The sequence below is a fragment of the Muscardinus avellanarius genome (genome assembly GCF_963383645.1).
Source record: "Muscardinus avellanarius genome assembly, chromosome: 17".
Classification (NCBI taxonomy): domain Eukaryota; kingdom Metazoa; phylum Chordata; class Mammalia; order Rodentia; family Gliridae; genus Muscardinus; species Muscardinus avellanarius.
The window spans coordinates 29,358,348-29,379,987 of NC_137803.1; the positions used below are offsets into that span (position 1 = coordinate 29,358,348).

Consider the following 21,640-nt stretch of genomic DNA (forward strand, 5'->3'; position numbering starts at 1 on the left):
GAGGCCTTCCATGTAGAAAGTAGAGTCAGGAGACCAGGAAAGAGAATACGAATATATGCTCAAGTCACTCAGGAACTTTTATGCGGAAGGGAAAGACTTTTGTCAAAGTGGACACAGGTTGTTTAATAGGATATAGACAAATGTACTCCATGTTTATTGCTAGAAACCAAAACTTTGTGTGAAATCTTGAATTTACAGGGAGGAAATGTGGGAAAGTGTGTACCTGTCTATTCTTTCCCTGATCCCATTCCCTCATCCCTGAACTGCAGGAAAATTCAGGGCTCTGGTGACACCATCACAGGGTGTTAATCTGATGGCTTGATTTTGCTGTACCTAGGTACTTACTCTCTCTCTTCATTCATTCATTCATGGTGGTACTGGGGTGGAATCCAGAGGCTTTTCTACCTCCAGGCTATATTCCCAGACCTATTTTATACTTTATTTGGAAACAGGGTCTCACTAAGTTGCTGAAAGCCTAAGTAGCTGAGGCTGGCTTTGAACTTGTGCAATCTTCCTATCTCAGTGTACCAAGTGCTGGGATTATAAGTGTGCACCACTATGCCTGGCTAGTGTCTTTATTTTTTGAAACAGGGTTTCACTGAGTTGCAAAGGGCCTCACTAAATAACTGAGCTTGTCCACGAACCAAGATCCTCTGGTCTCAAGCTCCCGAATGCTGGGATTACAGGTGTGTGCCACCATGCTCAGCTCCCTCTCCTATTTTCTAATCATTTTTTAACACACATGCTAACTCTTCCCTTCCCTTCTTCTCTCCCTGGGAAAATACAATAAGTAAAGACTTACTGGTACAAAGAAAGAAAGAAAGAAAGAAAGAAAGAAAGAGAGAGAGAGAGAGAGAGAGAGAGAGAGGGGGGAGGGGGAGGGAGGGAGGGAAGAAGGAAGGAAGGAAGAAAGAAAGAAAAGAAAGTGCTTATATTTAGCTTGTGGCAGCTGGCTGTCTCTGTGTAGGTCTTTGCTTGTGCATATCTTTGGGAAGATAAGTTCTTTCACTCTATGAGAAAACTATTAAATTGTGTCCTCCCACTACAGCCATAAAGTTTTAAAGTTAAAAAAAAAAAGCACAGGTAAAGTAGTAACTAAATTACTATAGCAAACAATTTCTTTTGCCTTCAAAAGAAATAATGTAGCTATGTTTTGAACAGCAAAACTGCTACTGGGTAGGAACCCTTAGGCCTGACTTTACAACACACCAAAGCACAGCACAGTAGACAGCCGTGGCAGTATCTTAAATCACTACTCCTTTAGCTTTAAAAACATGTGAATTACTTCTCTGCACTTAGTTCTTTCAACAAAAATACTACATACAACCTAACTGTATCACTGAAATTGAGTCGAGGGTCCAAAGGAGGCAAAATCCAGTGAAAGAGTATGATACCAAGCCCCTTTTATTAACGGTCTGTCGCTCCTGGTAGAGGTCTGCAGACCCATAGGGCGTGGAGGGACTAGTGGTCTGCAGTCACGCCAGAGGAAGTGAGGGTATTTATGTAGCCAGGGTCTGGGGGTGGGGCTAGCAAGGAAGGAGAATGCTAGTCCTCTCATGACATCTGGAGTCTGCCTCATGACATCTGGAATCTCATGCATCTGGAGTCTTCCCCATCTCCGCTTCTGGCTTCCGGGGTTCCACCTTCTGTCCCAGCTGCAAGGTCCCATGAAGAGAGGGGCAGAGATGGAGAGGGAAGGGACCCAACCTATCACTAACATGGACGAAGGGGAGATCAGAAACCTAAACTCTTCCAATCCAATAGGAAGCACATAATAAGAAGGACATGACCATACCATCTTCTTCACATGATTCATCACTGTCTTTGATTTGCTAGCAACATAAACATGACCAAGCTGGTCAGAGTATAAAAAGCCCTACATTAAGACCAGGAAACTCAAGATTTGTTTCTCTGCATTGCTGCTTCCCTTCTTTTATGGACAGATCAGGAATACCATACCTATTTAAGAGATGGGAAATATGCTCTTAGCCTACTTTCTTGACCAGAAGGCTGGGGGATGGGGGGGGAGGAGTCGGAAATGAGATTGTTAGAATTTATGATCCCTCCCCAGCTAGGCAGAGGGGAAGGTAAACCTAAATAAAATCAGTTTGCTACAATTAAAAACTTTTCTTAGCAAAACTACCTCAGACTTCTACTTTTAAGCCCCTTACTATATATTCACATTTATAGTAAGCAATTTAGGCAACTAATAAAAACAAAGCCATTTTTGGATATACAGATACAACTTCCTAAACAAGCTGGATGCAAAAGTTATCTGGGAGATGGTTATCATTAAAAGATTTCCAGACCCTATTTCAGACTTCCTGATGGAATCTTCAGGGAGAAACCAAAAATGCTGAATTTTCATTAACAGCCCGGGTAATTTCTATACTTAGGCAAAGTTGAAATAGTATAGCAAGAGCAACTCGTTTCAGGGCAGGATAGTAAACTAGAAACCCACTAATTGATTCATTAATCCCTTTCTTATTCAGTCAACTTCAGCATATTATCATTAACCTATTGTTGGTTAGCATTCCCAAGGGCTTAAAATGCTCCTGTGTGTGGTGCCCGGTAACAAATACTTATTTCACTGAATGGTAACAATAATCCTTTGGAACAGATACTAGTTTTAGCCCCTGTTACAGGCAGAGAAAACAAAGGTTTTACATAATTTGCCTGAGGTCACACAGTTTCTGAGTGGTCACTGGTCTGACCAACCTGTACTATACACTTCTAGCATCAAGTAAGAAAAAGTAAACAGATGACAAAGGTTGATAAAGAAATCCTAAGTCTTTTAAAATCCATTTGTAACTCAACTTTTTTGTCTAAGTTAAACTAAATAGTAACGGTTATTTTGCATATAAGAACACATTTGAGAACATCATTCAATTGCTTTGAAAAAGAAGCTATTTCCAAATTACTGTAAGTATTTTATTATTATTTTAATTATTACTTCCAAAGATAGAAGTGGTGGCTGGCACATGTTTGTAATCCCAGTACTTGGGAGGCTGAGACAGGAGGATCACAGGTTTATGGCCTGCCTCAGCTACTTCCTGAGGCCTTCTGCAACTCAGTGAGACCCTGTTTCAAACTAAAGAATAAAAAATAGGGCTGGGGTGTAGCTCAGAGTCCCTGGGTTACAACTCCAGTAACACACACACACACACACACACACACACACACACACACACACACACACTACTTCCATGACCTTAACTGGAGTGGAGCTATGGACCTGGCTGACATGCTGCTACTGAGAAAAGTGAGCCCCTGGACAGTCTATTCAACTTGAGGGGGTGGGGGAGCAGGGAGATTCCAGATTAACCATTAGAATATTTATCTTGCCAAACCTCCCAAACAAGACAAGTCTTGAAACCATAAATAGGCAATCAATCAAGTATTAACTTTTTAAACATTGTTTTGACTCTGTAAGTATAGTTAGTTTCTCAAGATAGATTCCCAATATGAATAACATAATATTTTAATTTTTTGTTCATATACCTTCATTGTGAGACTTAGGGCGAAAATGACTTTGAAAGACTAAATAAATGGCTCCATTAGGGCACGGTGGTGCACATTTGTAATCCTTGTACTTGGAAGGCTGAGACAGGAGGACCACATAAGTTCGAAGCCAGCCTCAGCTACTTAGTGTGGCTCTCAGCAACGTAGTGAGATCCTGTTTCCAAATAAAATATAAACAGGTGTGGGAGTGTATTCTGGAGGTAGAAAACCCCACCCCAGAGCTCCATTCTCAATACTACAAAAAAAAAAAAAAAAAAAAAAAAAAGTCACAGGGATCTATTGGGCAGTGGTAACTAATATCCTAAACAAAAACTCAAACAAAGTTAATGGCCCAATACAGACATGTGTACTTTCTACATAGTATATCCTGAAGAGGTTATCATTCACATATATCAAGGGACCCATACAAAAAATACTAACAACAGCACGATTAAAATAGCACTGATATGTCCAAGAAGAGTGTGAGTAAATTATAATATATTCATATAGCACAATTCTAAATAGTGAAAAAAATCAATGAACTAGACCACATTTAACAAGCTTAGAGCTCACAAAATGTTGGGGAAAAGTAAAGTTGCAAATGATTTTCTGCAATATAATACAAATTAGTTTTTTTTTTTTTAATTTTATTTTTTTGGTGGTACTGGGGTTCCTGGAAGCCCTTCTACCTCCGGGCTACACTCCCAGACCTATTTTTTTACATTTTTATTTGGAAACAGGGTCTCCTAAGCCAGCGCGCGCAGCTGGCTTCGAACCTACATGATCCTCCTGTCTCTGCCTCCCAAGCGCGGGGATTACAAGCGTGCGCCACCACACCCAGCACAAATTAGCTTTTAAAAAATGCCTATGTATAGATATATAGCAAATGAGACAAAAAATATATAAAGAAATACACAAAAACAAAACATTAAAAAAACCAAATTTAGGATACCATTGGGTGAGGAGGAAAAAAAGAAAGGGCACAGAGTTGAAGCCACTAGTGTTTACCTTCTTGCATATTTTTGCCATACTGTATTTGTTAAAAAGAAAAATGGCAGGAGCCCAGGTGTCATGTGTGCGGTGCCTGGTAACAAATACTTATTTGTATAGTGGGCCCTCTGTAGCCACAGGTTCCATATCCACAGACTGCACCAACAACGAATGGAAAATACTGGATAGAAAATTGTGTCTTTACTGAACATCCACAGACTGTTTTTATTGTTATTCCTTTAAATATGATATAAACTACTTTAAAAGTATTAGGTATTATAAGTAATCTAGAGATAATTTAGTTATAGAGAGGATATTCTAATACTATACAATTTCATATAAGAGACTTTATATATTTGAATTTTTCTATTCATGGAGGTTCTAGAACCAATCGCCACTTCCAATACTAAGAGACAATTATACTTGTATCTGGGGATGTGAATGCTCCTCCTGATGCTGGTAACTTTTAATGATACTTTAAGACCTCAATCCTTGTACTTCTCGATTGAATCAAATGAAATTGCTGTTATATATATAAAAAAAGTCAAATTAATAATTCTATATGGCTCAGCCTACTATTGAGAATTCTGTATATAAAGTACAAAATGTTGGGAATCAAATCATTCATTTTTTTCTGCAAGTGTTTACTCTAAAGTGGTCTATTATAAAAGACTAAGGGAAATGGGAAATAAAGCTGAAATGGAATAGATTATTTGATAGTCAGTAGATAAAAAACAAACACAACCATCTAGTATACAGAACAAATTAGACAGCTTAGAAACATATTATACAAAATGTGGTCAAACTACTGTCCTTTGATATTAAGTGTTACTACTGCTTTTCAAAGTACCTATGAATACTATTAACAAATCCTTTAGAGACCATTCTTGGGCATTCAAGTACTTTTACATATAAAAACCAAAGTCCAGAGGAAAATGACTAATCCAAGACCAAACAGGCAAGTTAGCAATCAAACCCCAAACTAAATCCAGGTCCTATTTCAAAATTAGCTAAAATAATCAAAGGGTCAACAGGTAAGTGGGATTTTGTTGTTGTTGTTCTAATCAATGATTAAGAGAAGAAGGGTTTAGGATAATCAGTGGCATTTTGTTTCAATACAGAAAATTCTAAACTATACTCATTTTTGTAATGTAAAACTCATTTTGTAATGTAAAAATATTTTAGGCGTTGATTAAACTACCAGATTAATACATAAAACTGATACATATAATCCTTCAAAAACACTAAAGAAAATATACACTATCTAAGCAGTCTGTTTTCTCATTCCCTCTCCCTTTCATCTTAAGTTCTAGTACTTTTTAAAAAGGGTTTAAATTAGAAAGAATATTTAAGGAAGATATTGAAGGAACTTAGAAACTCAGTAAGTTTCTAAAGGTCAAAGCAGTGGGGGTTTTTTTTAGTGAATAAATCACTCTTAAGAACATTCTGAGAACCAAGATAAATAATGCAAGACAAGGAAATATATTTTTTCCTAAGATAACAGAGGCAGAAATTCAAAGAAAAGGTTAGAAAGGACAGAGAAAATTTACTAAAGAAGAATTGGCAGAAACACTCCCCACCCAGTGGCAGTCCCAACGGGGAGTTTCAAAGCTCCCATCGAAGCTTCAAGGCTGCTAATCAGAGTTAAGTGAGAGTAAGAACTGGCCAAAGAATGAGAGTATCTGGATTATTTTATGGAGGCTGACCTCAAACTTATGATCCTCCTGTCTTAGCTTCCCAAGTACTGAGATCACAGGTGTGTACCACCATGCCAGCTGCTGTTGGGCAATTTTTTAACGCCTTCTGAAACCTACTGATGCTCATGGTTAATGTGTTAGGTACTCTTATTTTTGCTTCCTTCTGATTATAAAATATGAATAATATGCTGCCAAATCTTTTTAGTTATAAATGGCAGCCTGGACAGTCACAATCATTTAATTCCTGGTGACTCTAGTATGGCCACTCTCAGCAGCAGGGCCCACTATCAGGAGAAACACCTGCCAGGACACATGCACATTGCAGCAGTAGAGAGGGGGTGGGGGAGACCAACCTGCCTCTGCATTCAGCTCCTCTAGAAGCCCGCTGGTTCTCCAGGTAGCTCTTGTGTCCTGGCCACCTACAGAATTAGTGTGCTCTTGAACTACTGCAGCCGCCAATAAATTGTCCACATTTACCACTTCTGGGTCAGAGCTGGTGTCAGACATATCATAATGAGCTACAACTGGAGGTCCATCTAGGGAGAAAAGAAAATGTATACTTGTATCTAACTTGTGGGGTGAAAAACACTTCTGAAGCTAAATAATAACACACTAAATGTCAGTTGCCTTTACCTTATTATTCTATCTAACTAGAAAAGCTGTATCTTTTAGGTCTGATATCTTGTACATGATGTTAAAGTGGAAAAGATAACCCAAGCTCACAAAGATGAGGGACACATTTTGGAAGGAGAAAAGGGAGTGTTACTGTGAAGAACAGAAGACAAGACTATACTGCACAATGTTACACTTGAATTCCTGTCAAACTCCTAAAGAGTTACAGGTTAAGGAAAGGGGATGACTCCACAAACAAAATGAAACTAAAATTTAAAGAAAAAAAAAAAAAAACTAATGTCAACAGCTAAACCCAATTTATGATTTTTAAGAGAATGAACCTAGTTCTTTCTCCTGGTAGTTAATACTGAAAAGTACCTAGTAGATCCAGAGAAAGAAAATCAAATACATATAACTTACTAAAGAAATAAAGTTAACACTAGAGCTCTACTTAACTTACTATTTCCAGTAAAGCCCTTTTATAATAACAGGGATGTTAATACATTCTACAATATTTTACAAAAGAAAATGCCCACACAATCCATTTTCAGGATTTTGCTTTGGACATCTTGTGAGGGATATTTATATTTTCTTTTTCTTGAGAAAATCAAACAACTTATACTCCAAGTACATGATATGGAATCTCAAGAGAGATTCGAAGGCATTAAAGTTCTTACTGGAAAAATAAGAGATCCCTCCCACCCCAAATCACCCTAACTGACTGAAAAAGACAGCTGAGTTCCAAAGTAATTACACTGCAGCAGTCATGCTAATGTAACTCAATATTCAACCTTGGAGCATAGATACATGCTTTAAAATGCTAATGCTACCCTTCTAAGATGACAGCAAGAGCAAAAATAGTTTCCATTCAAGAAATCATTCTATCACCCCCATTTTAGAAGCTAAAATAAAGGAATACTGTTTTCTTCTCAATGGCTACTTATGATGTACAAGCAAACCATTTATTTCCAAAAATATTTAAAAATATCCAACAAATGAATATTAAACACAACTCTTATGAAAAAATTCTTGACTGTAAATACATATGCCAATGAGTCATAAAAATATAACACAATGAAAGATTACTGTTTGAAAACATACATCCATTGTGTAAACTGTCAATAAACAAAAACACAAAACACACTTGGGGATTTACCTCTTAAAACTAAGCTCCTAAACCACAGGTTTTTACAGCAACATTTTCAAAATAAAAAATGACCAAACATAAAAGCAAATGAATTGTTAGGTGCCACTGTATAAAGAAGAGACATGTCACAATATGAAATTCTGACGATTATGACTTTAGTTGACTACTCAAAAATACTTTCTAAATTCCCTAAGTAGGGTAAATCAAGTTCATCAAAGCCCATTAAGTTTAACAAAGTGACTTTGGTATCAGTTGGTAATAAATTTTAGTTCAAATAGAAAAAAAACCTGTCTCATGTTTGAGGTTTTTTCTTTTCCAAAAAGAAAAGAAAGCTGTATCATTCTAGGAAGTTTTCGTCAGAGTTCAAAATGATTATTATGAAATTAAGATACTGTGTGATGTCCAAATACTTAGGTGCTGAAGATATGAGGGCCAAGTACAATATTGACTATTTGACCATACATTCTATTTTGAAAGGATCTGTGGGTTTTGTCCAGGTGTCTGCAACAAGTTATTTAATGATTTTAAATCTTTTATCACTAATACTATTTAGACCCTCTTGCCCTCACATTCCCCACCTCCACCCCCAAATTGAGGCAACAGGTCAACAGTCAAGTCAAAATTGTACTATTCCTACATGTATAATCATGCAAAAAAGTATAAGTGTATATATACATGCAGAGTGACATCACCTACCCATGGAAATAACTTGTCTCAAAGTCTTCATCAGTAGGAAATACAAGCATAAACTTGTTATCTGGCTTCATTCTTGTATCTTCCATATTTCCAAACAGCACACCTTATAACTTAGCTTAAATTTAGTATTTATCATAAACAGAGACAGCAAAATTTTCATATTTTCATTACACTTAACAATTATGACCACTGCCATTTTATATTTCCAGTATTTTCAAACAATGACAAGTCAATACTGCATAAACTTCAATAAAGGAAAGCAATGGTTGCCTTTACAATTTTCTTTCAAATAGAACCACAATTAAGGATCCTGTGTTCCAGGGTCATTTTACACCTATAATTAGCAAACCAAAGTTAAAGGGATATGTTTGAAGTACTTGGCATCAGGGTTTGTACTCTGAACCAATACATGAATATTAGCTAACTTATGGGGTCAATTTGTATTTGTGTGTGGTTTTGTTTCTTCTTCTTCTTTTTTTTTTTGGGGGGGGGGAGATACAGGGTCTCACTGTGTTGCCCAGGCCAGGCTAGAATTTGCAATCCTCCAGCTTCAGCTTCCCAAATAATTAGGATTACGGTTTGCACCCATTTTTTATCTATTTACTTTTTGGTACTCATGATTGAGTCCAGGGGCACACTACCCCTAATCTACACCTCCAGCCCTTATTTTTTATTTTGAATCAAGGTCGAAGTTGTTGAAGCTTGCCTTGTCCCTACAATTCTCCTGGCTCATCTGCCGCAAGATCTGGGATCACAGGCCTGAACCACTGGACTCGGACTGTGATATTCCTTTAAAACATGATTCTTGATACACAGAATTATGAAACAGGCAAGATTATTTTCGTGATTTTATCTGCTTTTTTAAAAGAAGTATTTCTTGAAGGAAGTAAATTAGACCACTAAAGAAGAACACTGACAGGATGAGATAGGTTAATTCATTACAGAATTCAACAGGGATACTATCTTTGATCTCACCTGATTATTCCTCTATACTGCTAATGCAATTGTGCTGCAACTAAAAGATTAGTTTTACTTTTAAGAACATCAAAACAGTTACTTCAAGCAAAGTTATACATGGAAGGAAACATCTGGCACTTAAGAGTCAGTCATTAATGTAAACATATTCCATGCTTACAACATTTAAGGTTACCCAAACTGCACATTCTCCCATCTGCTATACCTGATGTTTATCTGTGTGTGTGTGTGTGTGTGTGTGTGTGTGTGTGTGTGTGTGTGTGTGTGTGTTTTTGCTGGGGATGAACCCAGAGGCATTCTATCTACCTCCATACCTCCAATCTACATCCCAGCCCTACTCTATTTTTTTGTTTGAAAACAAGTTCTCACTAAGTTGTGGAGGGTCTCGCAAGTCGCTGAGGCTGGGTGCAAACTTGCCATTCTCCTGTTATAGGTGTGTACCAATGCGCCCAGCTTGTCACAATCTTACAACATAAATTTATAATACATAGCCAGGCGTGGTGGCGCATGCTTGTAATCCCTGCGCTTGGGAGGCAGAGACAGGAGGATCACGCAGGTTCGAACGAAGCCAGCCTTGCTGGCTTAAGAGACCTGTTTCCAAATAAATATATAAAAATAGGTCTGGGAGTGTAGCCCGGAGGTAGAAGGGTTTCCAGGAGCCCCAGTACCATACACACACAAAAATTATAGTAATGGATTTATTACTGTTCCTACTATCATTAAAAGTTTCTCTCTCTAAAGGTAAATGTAACACATTTAGTTAATAACTATTCAACCTGTGGTTAATCCATGTGCTTTCTCCCTTTGATTGAAATCTTTGTTTTTGCTATTTGTTACAATTACAAAGCAAGCGCAAAAAAAAAAAAAAAAAAAAAAAAAGGTAAGCAACCCATCAATTACTTTTTACTTTAAGAACTACAACTAATACACTTTATGCTAAAGGTGTATACCCTACTCATCTCTTGGCCTATAGAAATAGGTTCTAACTTTTAGAATACCAAAATACATGTGCATGTTGTTGCATGGCCCTAACAGAGATGTACTGTGTGTGTGTGTGTGTGTGTGTGTGTGTGTGTGTGTGTGTGTGTGTGTGTGGTGGTACTGGGGTTCCTGGAAGCCCTTCTACCTCCGGGCTACACTCCCAAACGCATTTTATATTTTTTTATTTGGAAACAGGGTCTCTTAAGCCAGCGCAAGCGGCTGGCTTTGAACCTGTGCGATCCTCCTGTCTCCGCCTCCCAAGCGCGGGGATTACAAGCGTGCTCCGCCACGCCTGACAAGATGTACTCTTTTATGACCTAAAACCTACTGCATTATTGCCACCAAATGTTAAATGAATGTTTCCTGATTTCTAATATTTTCTAATGGAAAAAATATGAATCACAAAAATAAAGTAGAAAACCTAACTCTTCCTTTACCAAGTTTATCCAGCTGCTATCCAGTTGCATTACATTCTATGTTCATGTACTGAAATGAATATTTGTATTTGCAAAGGACAAAAAGTATTTTAGAATATTTTAAAATATATATGCTCTATTTTCAGTACTACCAGTCAAAAGCAACATAAAATATATACAAAACAAACTTGACAACTACAAGAACAGCATTTTAAAGCAATACAAGGCAATCATACAATTTATCAGTTACTGTACAGACAAGAAATCTGAGTCCAGATTTGGTGGAATGGAAACAGCCTAGAGTTGTTCTCACTGTGGAAGAAAAGAGTACACAGGAGACTGGAAGCAGCACAGGAAGTACAGATTTTTGGCAGCTGGCACATAGGGTAAAGCCCTGTCTACACTGTCTTAGCTCTCTGACAGTGGTCAATTATTTCACTCCTCAATTTCTTAACAGGTTATGCTGAGGGCAAAAGAAAATGTAACACAACACAACAGTTAATTAAATACTGGTTCACTGCCCAGCCTTTCTATTAGTATAAGGCCCACTGGCCCACTTTATTACTTGTTACATTACAGGTACAGTCTGCTGTACCCAACCTACATGTAAGCTTTGAGAAAACATCACTGCCTCCGCTGGTACCTTGTGCTGATCAAACATAAACTCAACTTGGTAAGTATATTCTTTACAGGGTTAAATTAAATGAGGTCATCACAAATGTGGTTTTTATAATTTTACTTGAAGAAAAATGTTAAAGCAGGTAAAGTGGCACATGCCTTTAATCCCCACATTTGTGAGGCTGAGACAGGAGGATCACAGATTCAAAGCCAGCCTTAGCAATTTAGCAAGACCCTTAGCCACTTAGTAAAACCCCTGTTTAAAAAAAAAAAATTAAAAAGTAGAAGGTATAGCTTACAGAAAGAATGTCTCTGAGTAGGAAAGGAGGGAAGAAATGATAGGTGACATGTATTCATATAAAAGCATCTCAAAACCAAAAAAAAAAAGCCAGGGTGGTGGTGCTTATCTGTAATCCTAGCTATGTATGAGGCTGAAGCAGGAAGGCTTTAAGTTTGAGGTCAGCCTTGGCTACTTAGCTAAATCCTGTCTCAAAAAGAGTTAGGGAGCCGGGCGTGGGGGGTCACACTTGTAATCCCCATCTTGGGAGGCGGAGACAGGAGGATCGTGCAGGTTCGAAGCCAGCCGCACTGGCTTAAGAGACCCTGTTTCCAAATAAAAATATATTTAAAAAAACAGGTGTCTGGGAGTGTAGCCCGGAGGTAGAAGGGTTTCCAGGAACCCCAGTACCACCAAAAAGAACTGTAAGGGATATAGATCAGTGGCAGAGTACCTTCCTAGCATGCTCAAGGCCCTGGGTTCAATACTTAGTACTACACATACAAATAAAGATCATTTTTAACCACATTTAGCCTCCTCTTTGTCTACAGGACACTTCCACTAACACAAGTGTAGCTGGTGTCTCATTAGAGAATCTAATAAAGTCTACAATGGGAATTCCTCTTGTATCACAGACACCTAGAAAACTCAAGCTCCTCCTCCCTTTGCTAAGTCTTAGGCCCAAAGAAAGGTGGGCAGCCCTCTACTACACGATTTGTTCCTTTGACCCCACTTCTATGGCTGAATAGGCAACAAAGCCCAGAGAAAATTCCTTCTTCTCTGCTATTCCTCTCTCTCTAATCCTTCCACTAGAAAAGGGAAAAAAAAAATCTGTCTTGCTGCTGCTAAAGAACCCTGTGTAGGCTTTCTCGCCATTGTCCACACAACATCAAGAGAAAGAAGAAAGGAGAGACATACTCAGCCTCAATCTAGATAATAAATCATAAAATGTCAATCTGAATGAAAGGTGCTGAAAACTCACCCGGTCGAAAGACCTAAGAAGGGGAAAGAGTGTGCATGCCTGTGGGCAAGGTGGCAAGATGTGGCAAGACAGACAGAGGGAAGGAGGCCATCCTCTACAGATGCCAAATGGAATGTGCATTTATTTAGAAAGAAACACAAGTTGCACTATATTCTATATTCACGTACTAAAATGAACATTTGCACTTGCAAATGACAAAAAATACTTTAAAAATACTTATCCTCTATTTTCTGTACTACCAATCAAAACCATAAAATATATACAAAACAATTTGATTAAACAGAAAACAGTTACTGTCAAAACATCTCTTAGAAAAAGAATTATATTAGCCAGGCAGAGTGGCGTATGCCTGTAATCCCAGTACTTATTAGGAGGATTTGATTATTATTTTCCCCAAATTACATTTACAGAAGACAAAAATCTATATAGAAAATGTCACCTCCAGAAAAATAACCTTAAATACCAAAAAAGTGCATGCATATTTCCTGCAGAATAGTAGCATAAAGCTAGTTTAATAAAAAGAAAAATGTCTAAGAAGAAAGAGGTAAGTTAAATGAAATGCAAGAAGATGCACTGAATTTTTATGTTTAGGAGTTAAGTGATTTTTAAAATAAAATCGAGCCAGGCATGGTGGCGCAGCTTGTAATTCCAGTACTTGGAAGGCTGAGACAGGAGGATCACAAGTTCAAGGACAGCCTTAGCAAGTAGTGAGACTCTCATCAACCTAGTGAGACTCTGTTTCAAAATAAAAAAAAAATTTTCTATTAATTTTAATAGAGCTGGGGATGTAGCTCAGAGGTAGAATGCCCCTGGGTTCAATCACCAGTACCACAAATAAATAAGCAAATAAATAAATAATAAAATAAAATCCAGATGTGATGGCACACGACTGTAATCCCAGTACTGGGCGGCTGAGACAGGAGGATCTCGGGTTTGATAACAGCCTCAGCACGTAGTGTGACTCTCATCAAACTAGCAAGACTCTATTTCAAAAATAAAAATAAAATAGGGGTAAGGGTGAAGCTTGGAGGTAAAATGACCCTGGATTCAATCCCCAGTATCACAATAAATAAATTTAAATTAAGTCAATGTTATTTTGTACTTTCCCATCATACTCATTTCAACTATTAAAAATTTAAAATTTACATTTTCTAGTATGGAAATAAAGTTTTAAGGATTACATTTGTCCTTACTGGCAATGACAGGTCATTTTGTTAACCTAAATAGCTAGTTGTGTTATCATTGAAGAGTTAATTTGCTACTTTGAAAAGATCAAGGAAGAATTAAATGAAAAGATTTAAGATTCTCAGAGTAGTTTAATTTGAGTAAAATGACAAGTTAGGCATGGTGGCATACAGCTGTAATCCCAGTACTTGAGAAGCTGAGACAGGAGGATCGAAGGTTCAAGGACAGCCTCAGCAACTTAGTGAAACCCTGCTTCAAAATAAAAATAATAAAATAGGGCTGGGGGTGTAGCTCAGAGGTAGAACATCCATGGGTACAATCCCCAGTGAAAGAAAATAACAGGGGGAAGGAAAGGAAAGGAAAGGAAAGGAAAGGAAAGGAAAGGAAAGGAAAGGAAAGGAAAGGAAAGGAAAGGAAAGGAAAGGGACAGACAGTAACACATCACCACTAGCTACAGAGCTAGGAATGCTCTCAATCTAGTGAGGTTATTAAAAGGATAAGTAGTAGTATGTCTGGATATTTAAGGGAACCTAGAAATACAAAAACAGGGCATTTGAGGAGGTTATCATCCACAACCTGTTGCTTTGAGGACGAGGATCTACAGAGAACATAAACTAAAGTATCTGCACTACATACACCTAGGAAAAGCACAAAAATTTAGATATTAGATATTAGATAAACCATATCCCCATGTCAAGGAATTCTTCCATTTTGGCCTTTTGATTACTCCCTGAAGGAGCCATATTCTAATTTTTACCACTTTCCAAATATGCCTCAATTTTTGATAGGGTATACAGTTTAAAGGAAAAGAATCTTACTTGACTTTTATGTTTGACGGTGGTATTTTATTTCCTTTTTCAATATATCAATTATAAAACTGAAAATCATCCTAAAATATCATGTAAAATCTATTATTCATTGCTCTAACAACTAGTATTAGTTTGTACTATTCTACAAACTAATGACATTTATTACAGAAAAGCATTTTTCTTGACTCCAGAATACCTAATGTGAATTAACTGATATCATTAATACAACAACAATGTCCTCAAAGAGTAACAAGAAACATTTCTTTTTCAACATTTTTATTTATCTAGGTTAGTTATACTTCAAGTGTACAGATGGGTAAGTTATAAAGAAAATGTAATAAAATAAATAGTAATTTGATAATATTCGTCCAAAATTTTAAAAGTTAATATGAATAAGACTTCATTACCAAAGAATTCCCTTTAGGAGATCATCCTGTCATTTTTAATGACATCTTCTATTTTACATTGTGGCGAATTAATATAATATGAAAATATCTACTCAACACTTTTAAACTATTACTTTAGTGCCAACTCCCACTAACTTTCCTACACTCCAGAGGAAATAAGAATAGACATCAAGAAAAAAAATGACAAGTAAAGACAAAGTTTTTCATGTTATTTATAATTCATAGTCATATAACTTTAAGACTAAATTAAACTAAAATGACAAAATTTTTATCTGTACAATACTAAAGGTGTATGTGCCATTTTTGAAAGGGATTTTAAGAATTTCTTTGAGAATAACTTACAGAATAAACTTACATAACGAATGTGTAAGTGTAATAAATTTTCTGGAACTGTTTTGATACTGTATATTCTGACATGTGGCACTCCACAAAATCTTTTTCATCAGGCCCTCACTTTACTATCAATGTTAAAAAAGAGATGAGCCAGGCGTAGTGGCACATACTTGTAATCCCGGTGCTTGGGAGGCTGAGACAGAGGAGGATTGCAGGTCAAGGATAGCCTCAGCAAATAGTGAGACTCTCATCAACCTGGTAAGACCCTGTTTCAAAATTTAAAAAATAAAATAAAATAGGGCTGGGGGTGTAGCTCAGAGGTAGAATTCCCCTGGGTTAAATCCCCCGTGCCACATAAAAGAGAGTAGGAAATCTCTCTTTTTTTAAAAATAAGCTCAATAAAATAAACAAATAATATTACTTTAAAAGGTCATCTTTTACCAAAGGTAACTTGATCATAATTTACTATTCTAGATCAATGATAGCTTAAAGCCTGCTCACAGTCTTTCCTATACCTTTAATGTAGCTATACCATTAAATAAAATCAACGGCACATTGAAAATAAAAACTGTAAGGCTTAGTGGCACCAGCATGTAATCCTAGTTACTGGGGCAGCTGAGGCAGGAGGATAGCACATTCAAGACCCTGCCTCAAGATAAAAGAATGAAAAGGGCTGGAGAAGTAGCTCAGTGGTAAAGACTCCTGGATTTAACCTCCATATTGCTAGAAAAAAAATAATATCAATTTAGGATGTTGTGTTTATTCAACAAAAGGATTAACCATATCATTTCTTTCTTTAAATGATTTTGTATATAGCCTTTATGTAATAAATCTTGTGTAAACTGAAATAGCTGTACCCAGAGACCCTTATTGTTAAATCTACAAAAGAGTGGAAAATGACAAAATCAATAAGCCAAATAGATTAGTTTTTCTATAGTCTTTTATTCAGTCTGCTAGCAAAAAAAAAAAAAAAAATCAAAATCTTTGGTTTTTTTAAATAAATAATTTTCTGCAGTTAATTGCCATAACTAGGTTTATACGTGGGTAATGTTATTTCCTCAAATACTTTCAGGAAGCAAGGATTGGGTATTATATAAATGACCTGAATCCTTTAGAATCACTGTAGACTAGCCAGGTGTGGTCATGCACTCCTGTAATACCAGTACTTAGGGGGCTGAGAAAGGAGGATCACAGGTTTGAAACCAGCCTCAGCAACCTAGCAAGATTCCATTTCAATATAAAAAATAAAAAGTACTGAGGGGGTAGTCCAGAGGTAGAAAGCCCTCTGGTTCAATCCCATGTATGTATGTACATATATACATATATATACATATCACTGTAGACTATAGCAAAGTTCTCTGCTTTCAGCTATTTGTCAAATACAACATTATTGAAATTCAGAATTATTTCAGAATTCTACTGATAGATATGCATGTGCCCCCACACATATTATATACATTCCTGAAATTAGGCTCATTTCTCTGAAATGGGAACAAGAACAAAGAAAGATAAGCTTTTCGTTTTTAAAACTTCATGAAAAATATTAAATCCATTTCATAGCCAAGTGTGGTGGCACGTGCTTGTAAACCCAGTACTTGGAAGACTGAGACAGGAGGATTGCAGGTTCACAGCTAGCCTCGGCTACTTAATGAGGGCCTCTACAACTTAGTGAGACCCTGTTTCAAAACAAAGAATAAAAAATAGGGCTAGGGGTTAGCTCCAAGGTAGAATGCCTCTGGGTTCAATCTCCAGTACTGCTAAATTAATAAGTTATATTCAAGTAGTAATGCATGTTGGGGGGAGTGCCTATCTATAATCCCAGTACTTGGGAGGCTGAGACTGAAGATTGCAGTATAAACAACATAGAAAGCACACTGCTGAGAGATTATCAGAAAAGATTACCAGAGAGATTATCATTTACCTTTAGTGAGGGGATAATATCCTCTAAATGTCACCAACTAAAGAGAAATACTACAAGAAAATATCAATAAATTACAACAGCCAGTAACAGCCACGACTAAATGTTTCCAAACATTCCCCCAACAATAATAATTTTTAGTGGTATCGTACATCCAAGCTACAACCCCAGCCCTATTTTTTTAGACTTTTTTATTTTTGAAACAGAGTCTCACTGAGTTCCGAAGGGCCTTGTTAAGTAGCTGAGGCTGTCTGTGAACCACAATCCTCCAGTCTCAGCCTCCGGAATGCTGGGATTATAGGCGTGTGCCACCACACCCAACTTAACAATAATTTTTAATTGAGTATGCTTTGAGACTGAGGCTTAGTCTTTTTAACTCTGGATCCATGAAAAAAAAAAAGCTACAAGTGAAAATAATCTTAGATAAATTCTATACAAATGCATTAGAGATGAAACAGTTCAAATAAAATATTTTATTCTTAAATAAAAAGTATTTCAGCCATTTCTAGATTAGTGTTATAGGTTGAAAGATGTTTCCTACCAACATTAACCTTATAAACTACAAATCATTAGCCTTATAAACTACAAATAAATCCAAACAGGATACAGTGTTTATCCTTCTTAAATTTCTGAAAAACTAAAAAATTTCAAAGAAATGAAGATAGGACCACCACAAGGCACTTAAGTAGCTACATCAAAATATCATTACATAATGCAAAAATTATTCTAATACCGATACCTGTAATCTTAGAAATACAGACACATTGCCACAGTGAAGGGAAATTCAACAACCCACAACAGTACTTCTTTAAATGTCCATAATACAAAAACAAAGTACTTTGAAGGGAAAAATCTTAAACTCTGCAATGTGGAAAAGGTTTTATCATGTTAAAGCAACATATTATTTTTCAAAGCAACAATCCTTTAAAACAGTAACACTATTTTCAAGGCACTGTACAAAAAGAAAATCAGGACCCAAAATTTTTATGTATGCTTCTACTACAAAATTCTTGTCAACATTAAACTTTTCAAACCTTAGCATGTCAGAATTTACTTTAAGATAAATTGTAATACTCTGATATATTCTATGAACTAAATAAATGCACTATGGTGTTCCCTCTTTCCATGAAAATTTGTCTCTACATCTTTATCCAAATTTTTGTAGAAAAGGAATCCCAAAATTATTAGTATTAAAACACCTTTCCCAATATTCAAAATGCTATTCTTACCTGGAATATCAACTATTAAATGTTTTATAATTCCACTCCAGTGTAATACTTTTCATTTTTATCTTAAAGAAAAAATATCTACTGGGCCCTTACACAATTATCCAGTAACAACAAAAATTAGAATATATCCATTTATTAGCAAAATTCTGTCTGTATGTTATTCTTAAAAGATGAATTAACCTTTTCTATTTTAAAAATTAAGGACATGCTTAATATTTTATCATGAAACAAAAACAAAACCTGTTAAGTGCTTAACATACATGCATTATACTAACATGCTGGAATTAAAGTAATTTTTAAGTCTAACAATCTGTGTCTAGGAAAATTTGTGATCCAAGGGGGAAGGTAAAGACAGAATAAGCTTCTCCTGAGAACATGCCAAGTTCAGTGTTATAGATTAGTTAAAACTCAGTCATCCACAGCCAGTATGCTCTTCCTGTTGATATAAAACTTACAACACAAAGACATCTAGATGAGCTGACAAGTGCACAGGTGTGGCACTATCATTTCAGAGAAAAACCCATCAGTTGTAACAATTTTATGATGAGAAATCTTGGTGTTAAAATCTTGTGTCTACTGGTCAAACGTGAAGTTCAAGAAATCTGAGTATTATATAAGTATAGATCACTAGGCTACTTCATCAATTTATATATGTCTTCTAAAATGAGAACTGAGCACATTAATAACCCTTCCAAAATTCTCGTACAGCAGGTTTGGAAAGAAAAAAAACTAATTCACACATAGTTATTTTTCAATTTAAAACTAACAAAAGAAAAAACCTGACTCAATCTATTACTATTAGTCAGCTATAAATATCTGTATATAGAAGTGAATGAAAAAGTGGTGACAGGTAGGGATTTGGCTTGGTGGTAGTTTAGCATGCACCAGACCCTGGGTTCTATACCTAGAAGTTTAAAAAAAAAAAAAAGATGACAGTTTTCCTGAGCACAGTTACTGACAAATATTAAGATAAATTAAAGGACTTAATTTTTTTCTAAAGTTGCAACTTCATCAAATAATAAAAGTAACTTTTTTCATATTGATGTTATTAAATTATAAATGTGAAGGGAAAGGCTGAGTTCTCTTGTAAGTAAATCTAGTCAAAACATTTTTTTAAAAGCAGCATTAACAAAGTTACATTTTCTTACTGAAGATTTTCATCCTAATTTAGCTGTTTCTCACAACATTTCTACAAATCCTAAAAAGATAAAAGGCCAGTATTTCCCAGTCATAGGCCATAAACAAACATCTACCATAAGACTTTTAATCCTGTGATATTTTTTTCCTTTGACATACTGCATGGGCCTTTAACACAGCTAAGGGCCATTTATTATTAGTCCAAGGATTGAAAACAAAATGAAACTAGTAAATAAGCTTTAGTTACTAGCAATTTAAAAACCCAGTCAAAGCCGGGTGTGGTGGCGCACGCTTGTAATCCCCGCGCTTGGGAGACGGAGACAGGAGGATCGCGCAGGTTCGAAGCCTGCCGAGCTGGCATAAGAGACCCTGTTTCAAAAATATAAAATAGGTCTGGGAGTGTAGCCCGGAGGTAGAAGGGCTTCCAGGAACCCCAGTACTACCAAAAAACAAAACAAAACAAAACCCAGTCAATACATCTCCTCGATGGCACAACCATTTTATCTTTATCCTCTAGAGGTACCCTCTACACATCAAGGCACCAGACAATTCCACCAGATGCCTGCCTGGTTATTACCTTGGGCACCATGGTCTAAAAATAGTTAAGTGAAAAACTGCAGAAATGAATAATCGTATGTAGTCTGAAATCTCCTGGCATCCAGGTTGGACATGAATCATCACTTTATCCAACGAATACATTATATATACAACATGCCCGTTAGTAGCCACACTGGTTTATCAGAGAGAGAGTATTTAATATCATAGTGCTTTTATTCAAGGAACCCTTACATAGCAAGCCAACTCATCAATGCCTATATCAATCACTTCAACTCATCTCATTGTGTAGGATTTTATCACCTCATGTCATCACAAAAAGAAGGAAGAGTACAGTATATTTTGATAGGCAGGTGTCAGAGCACACACCTGAGAGGATGGCATAGAAGGATCACAGGTTTGGGGCCAGCCTCAGCCCCTATTTCAAATAAAATATAAAATATGGGGCTGGGAATGTAACTGCACAGCGATAGAACACCCCTGGGTTCAATTTCCAGTACTACAAAAATAAAATAAAAGGAAATAAAAAGATTTTTGAGAAACTACATTCATATCATTTTTATAATATATTGTTAGAATTCTTCTATTTTTATTATTGTTAGCTTACTCTACTAATTTGTAAATTAAACATTAAAAAACATAGTATATTTAAAGGCTTGTTACTATCTGCAGCTTCAGGCATCCACTAGAGGTGTTGGAGTCTATCCTCTGTCAATAAGGGAAGATTACTGTACTGTTTTTCTCATGCATGAAATCAAACTGCAGTCTCATCTGCTTTTCCTACAATACCTTGCATAATAGACAGAGTTAATATTTGTTCAAAAGAGTAATGCATTCTTCATGTATATAAGTGCTATTTAATATTATAGCTCAATATAAGACTATCAACCAATCAATTCATAAATAACATATGGAACACTGATATAAAAATGTTCATGTGGTACATTCATTCATGATGTTCGTAGTGGAATTACATACTTTGAATAAAAAAAATCAACAGTGTTTGTATAAAAATAAGTACTAATAGTTATTAACTATTTACCTATTTGGGTTGGGTAATTTCCCAATTTTAAATTTTACTTATAGTTTTGGCATGACAAAAGCATAAAAGAGAGATGTTCTCAGATTATTATATAAACATGATTCTATGTTCTAACCAACAGAATAAAACTCAG

General features: G+C 36.2%; 1 protein-coding gene across 2 annotated transcripts in view; it reads right to left on the minus strand.

Annotated features, from left to right (window-relative positions):
• Positions 1-21,640, minus strand: part of ARK2N (arkadia (RNF111) N-terminal like PKA signaling regulator 2N) — a gene marked incomplete at both ends in the record, with an annotated part of 48,167 nt that overhangs the window by 16,425 nt on the left and 10,102 nt on the right. Inside the window, one exon of one of the 2 annotated variants that reach the window (XM_080714314.1) lies at positions 6,542-6,724. The exons of the other annotated variant lie outside the window; for it this stretch is intronic. Coding sequence (XP_080570440.1) covers positions 6,542-6,724 — 183 coding nt within the window. The remainder of the gene's footprint in view (positions 1-6,541; positions 6,725-21,640) is intronic. 2 annotated transcript variants of the gene reach the window in all.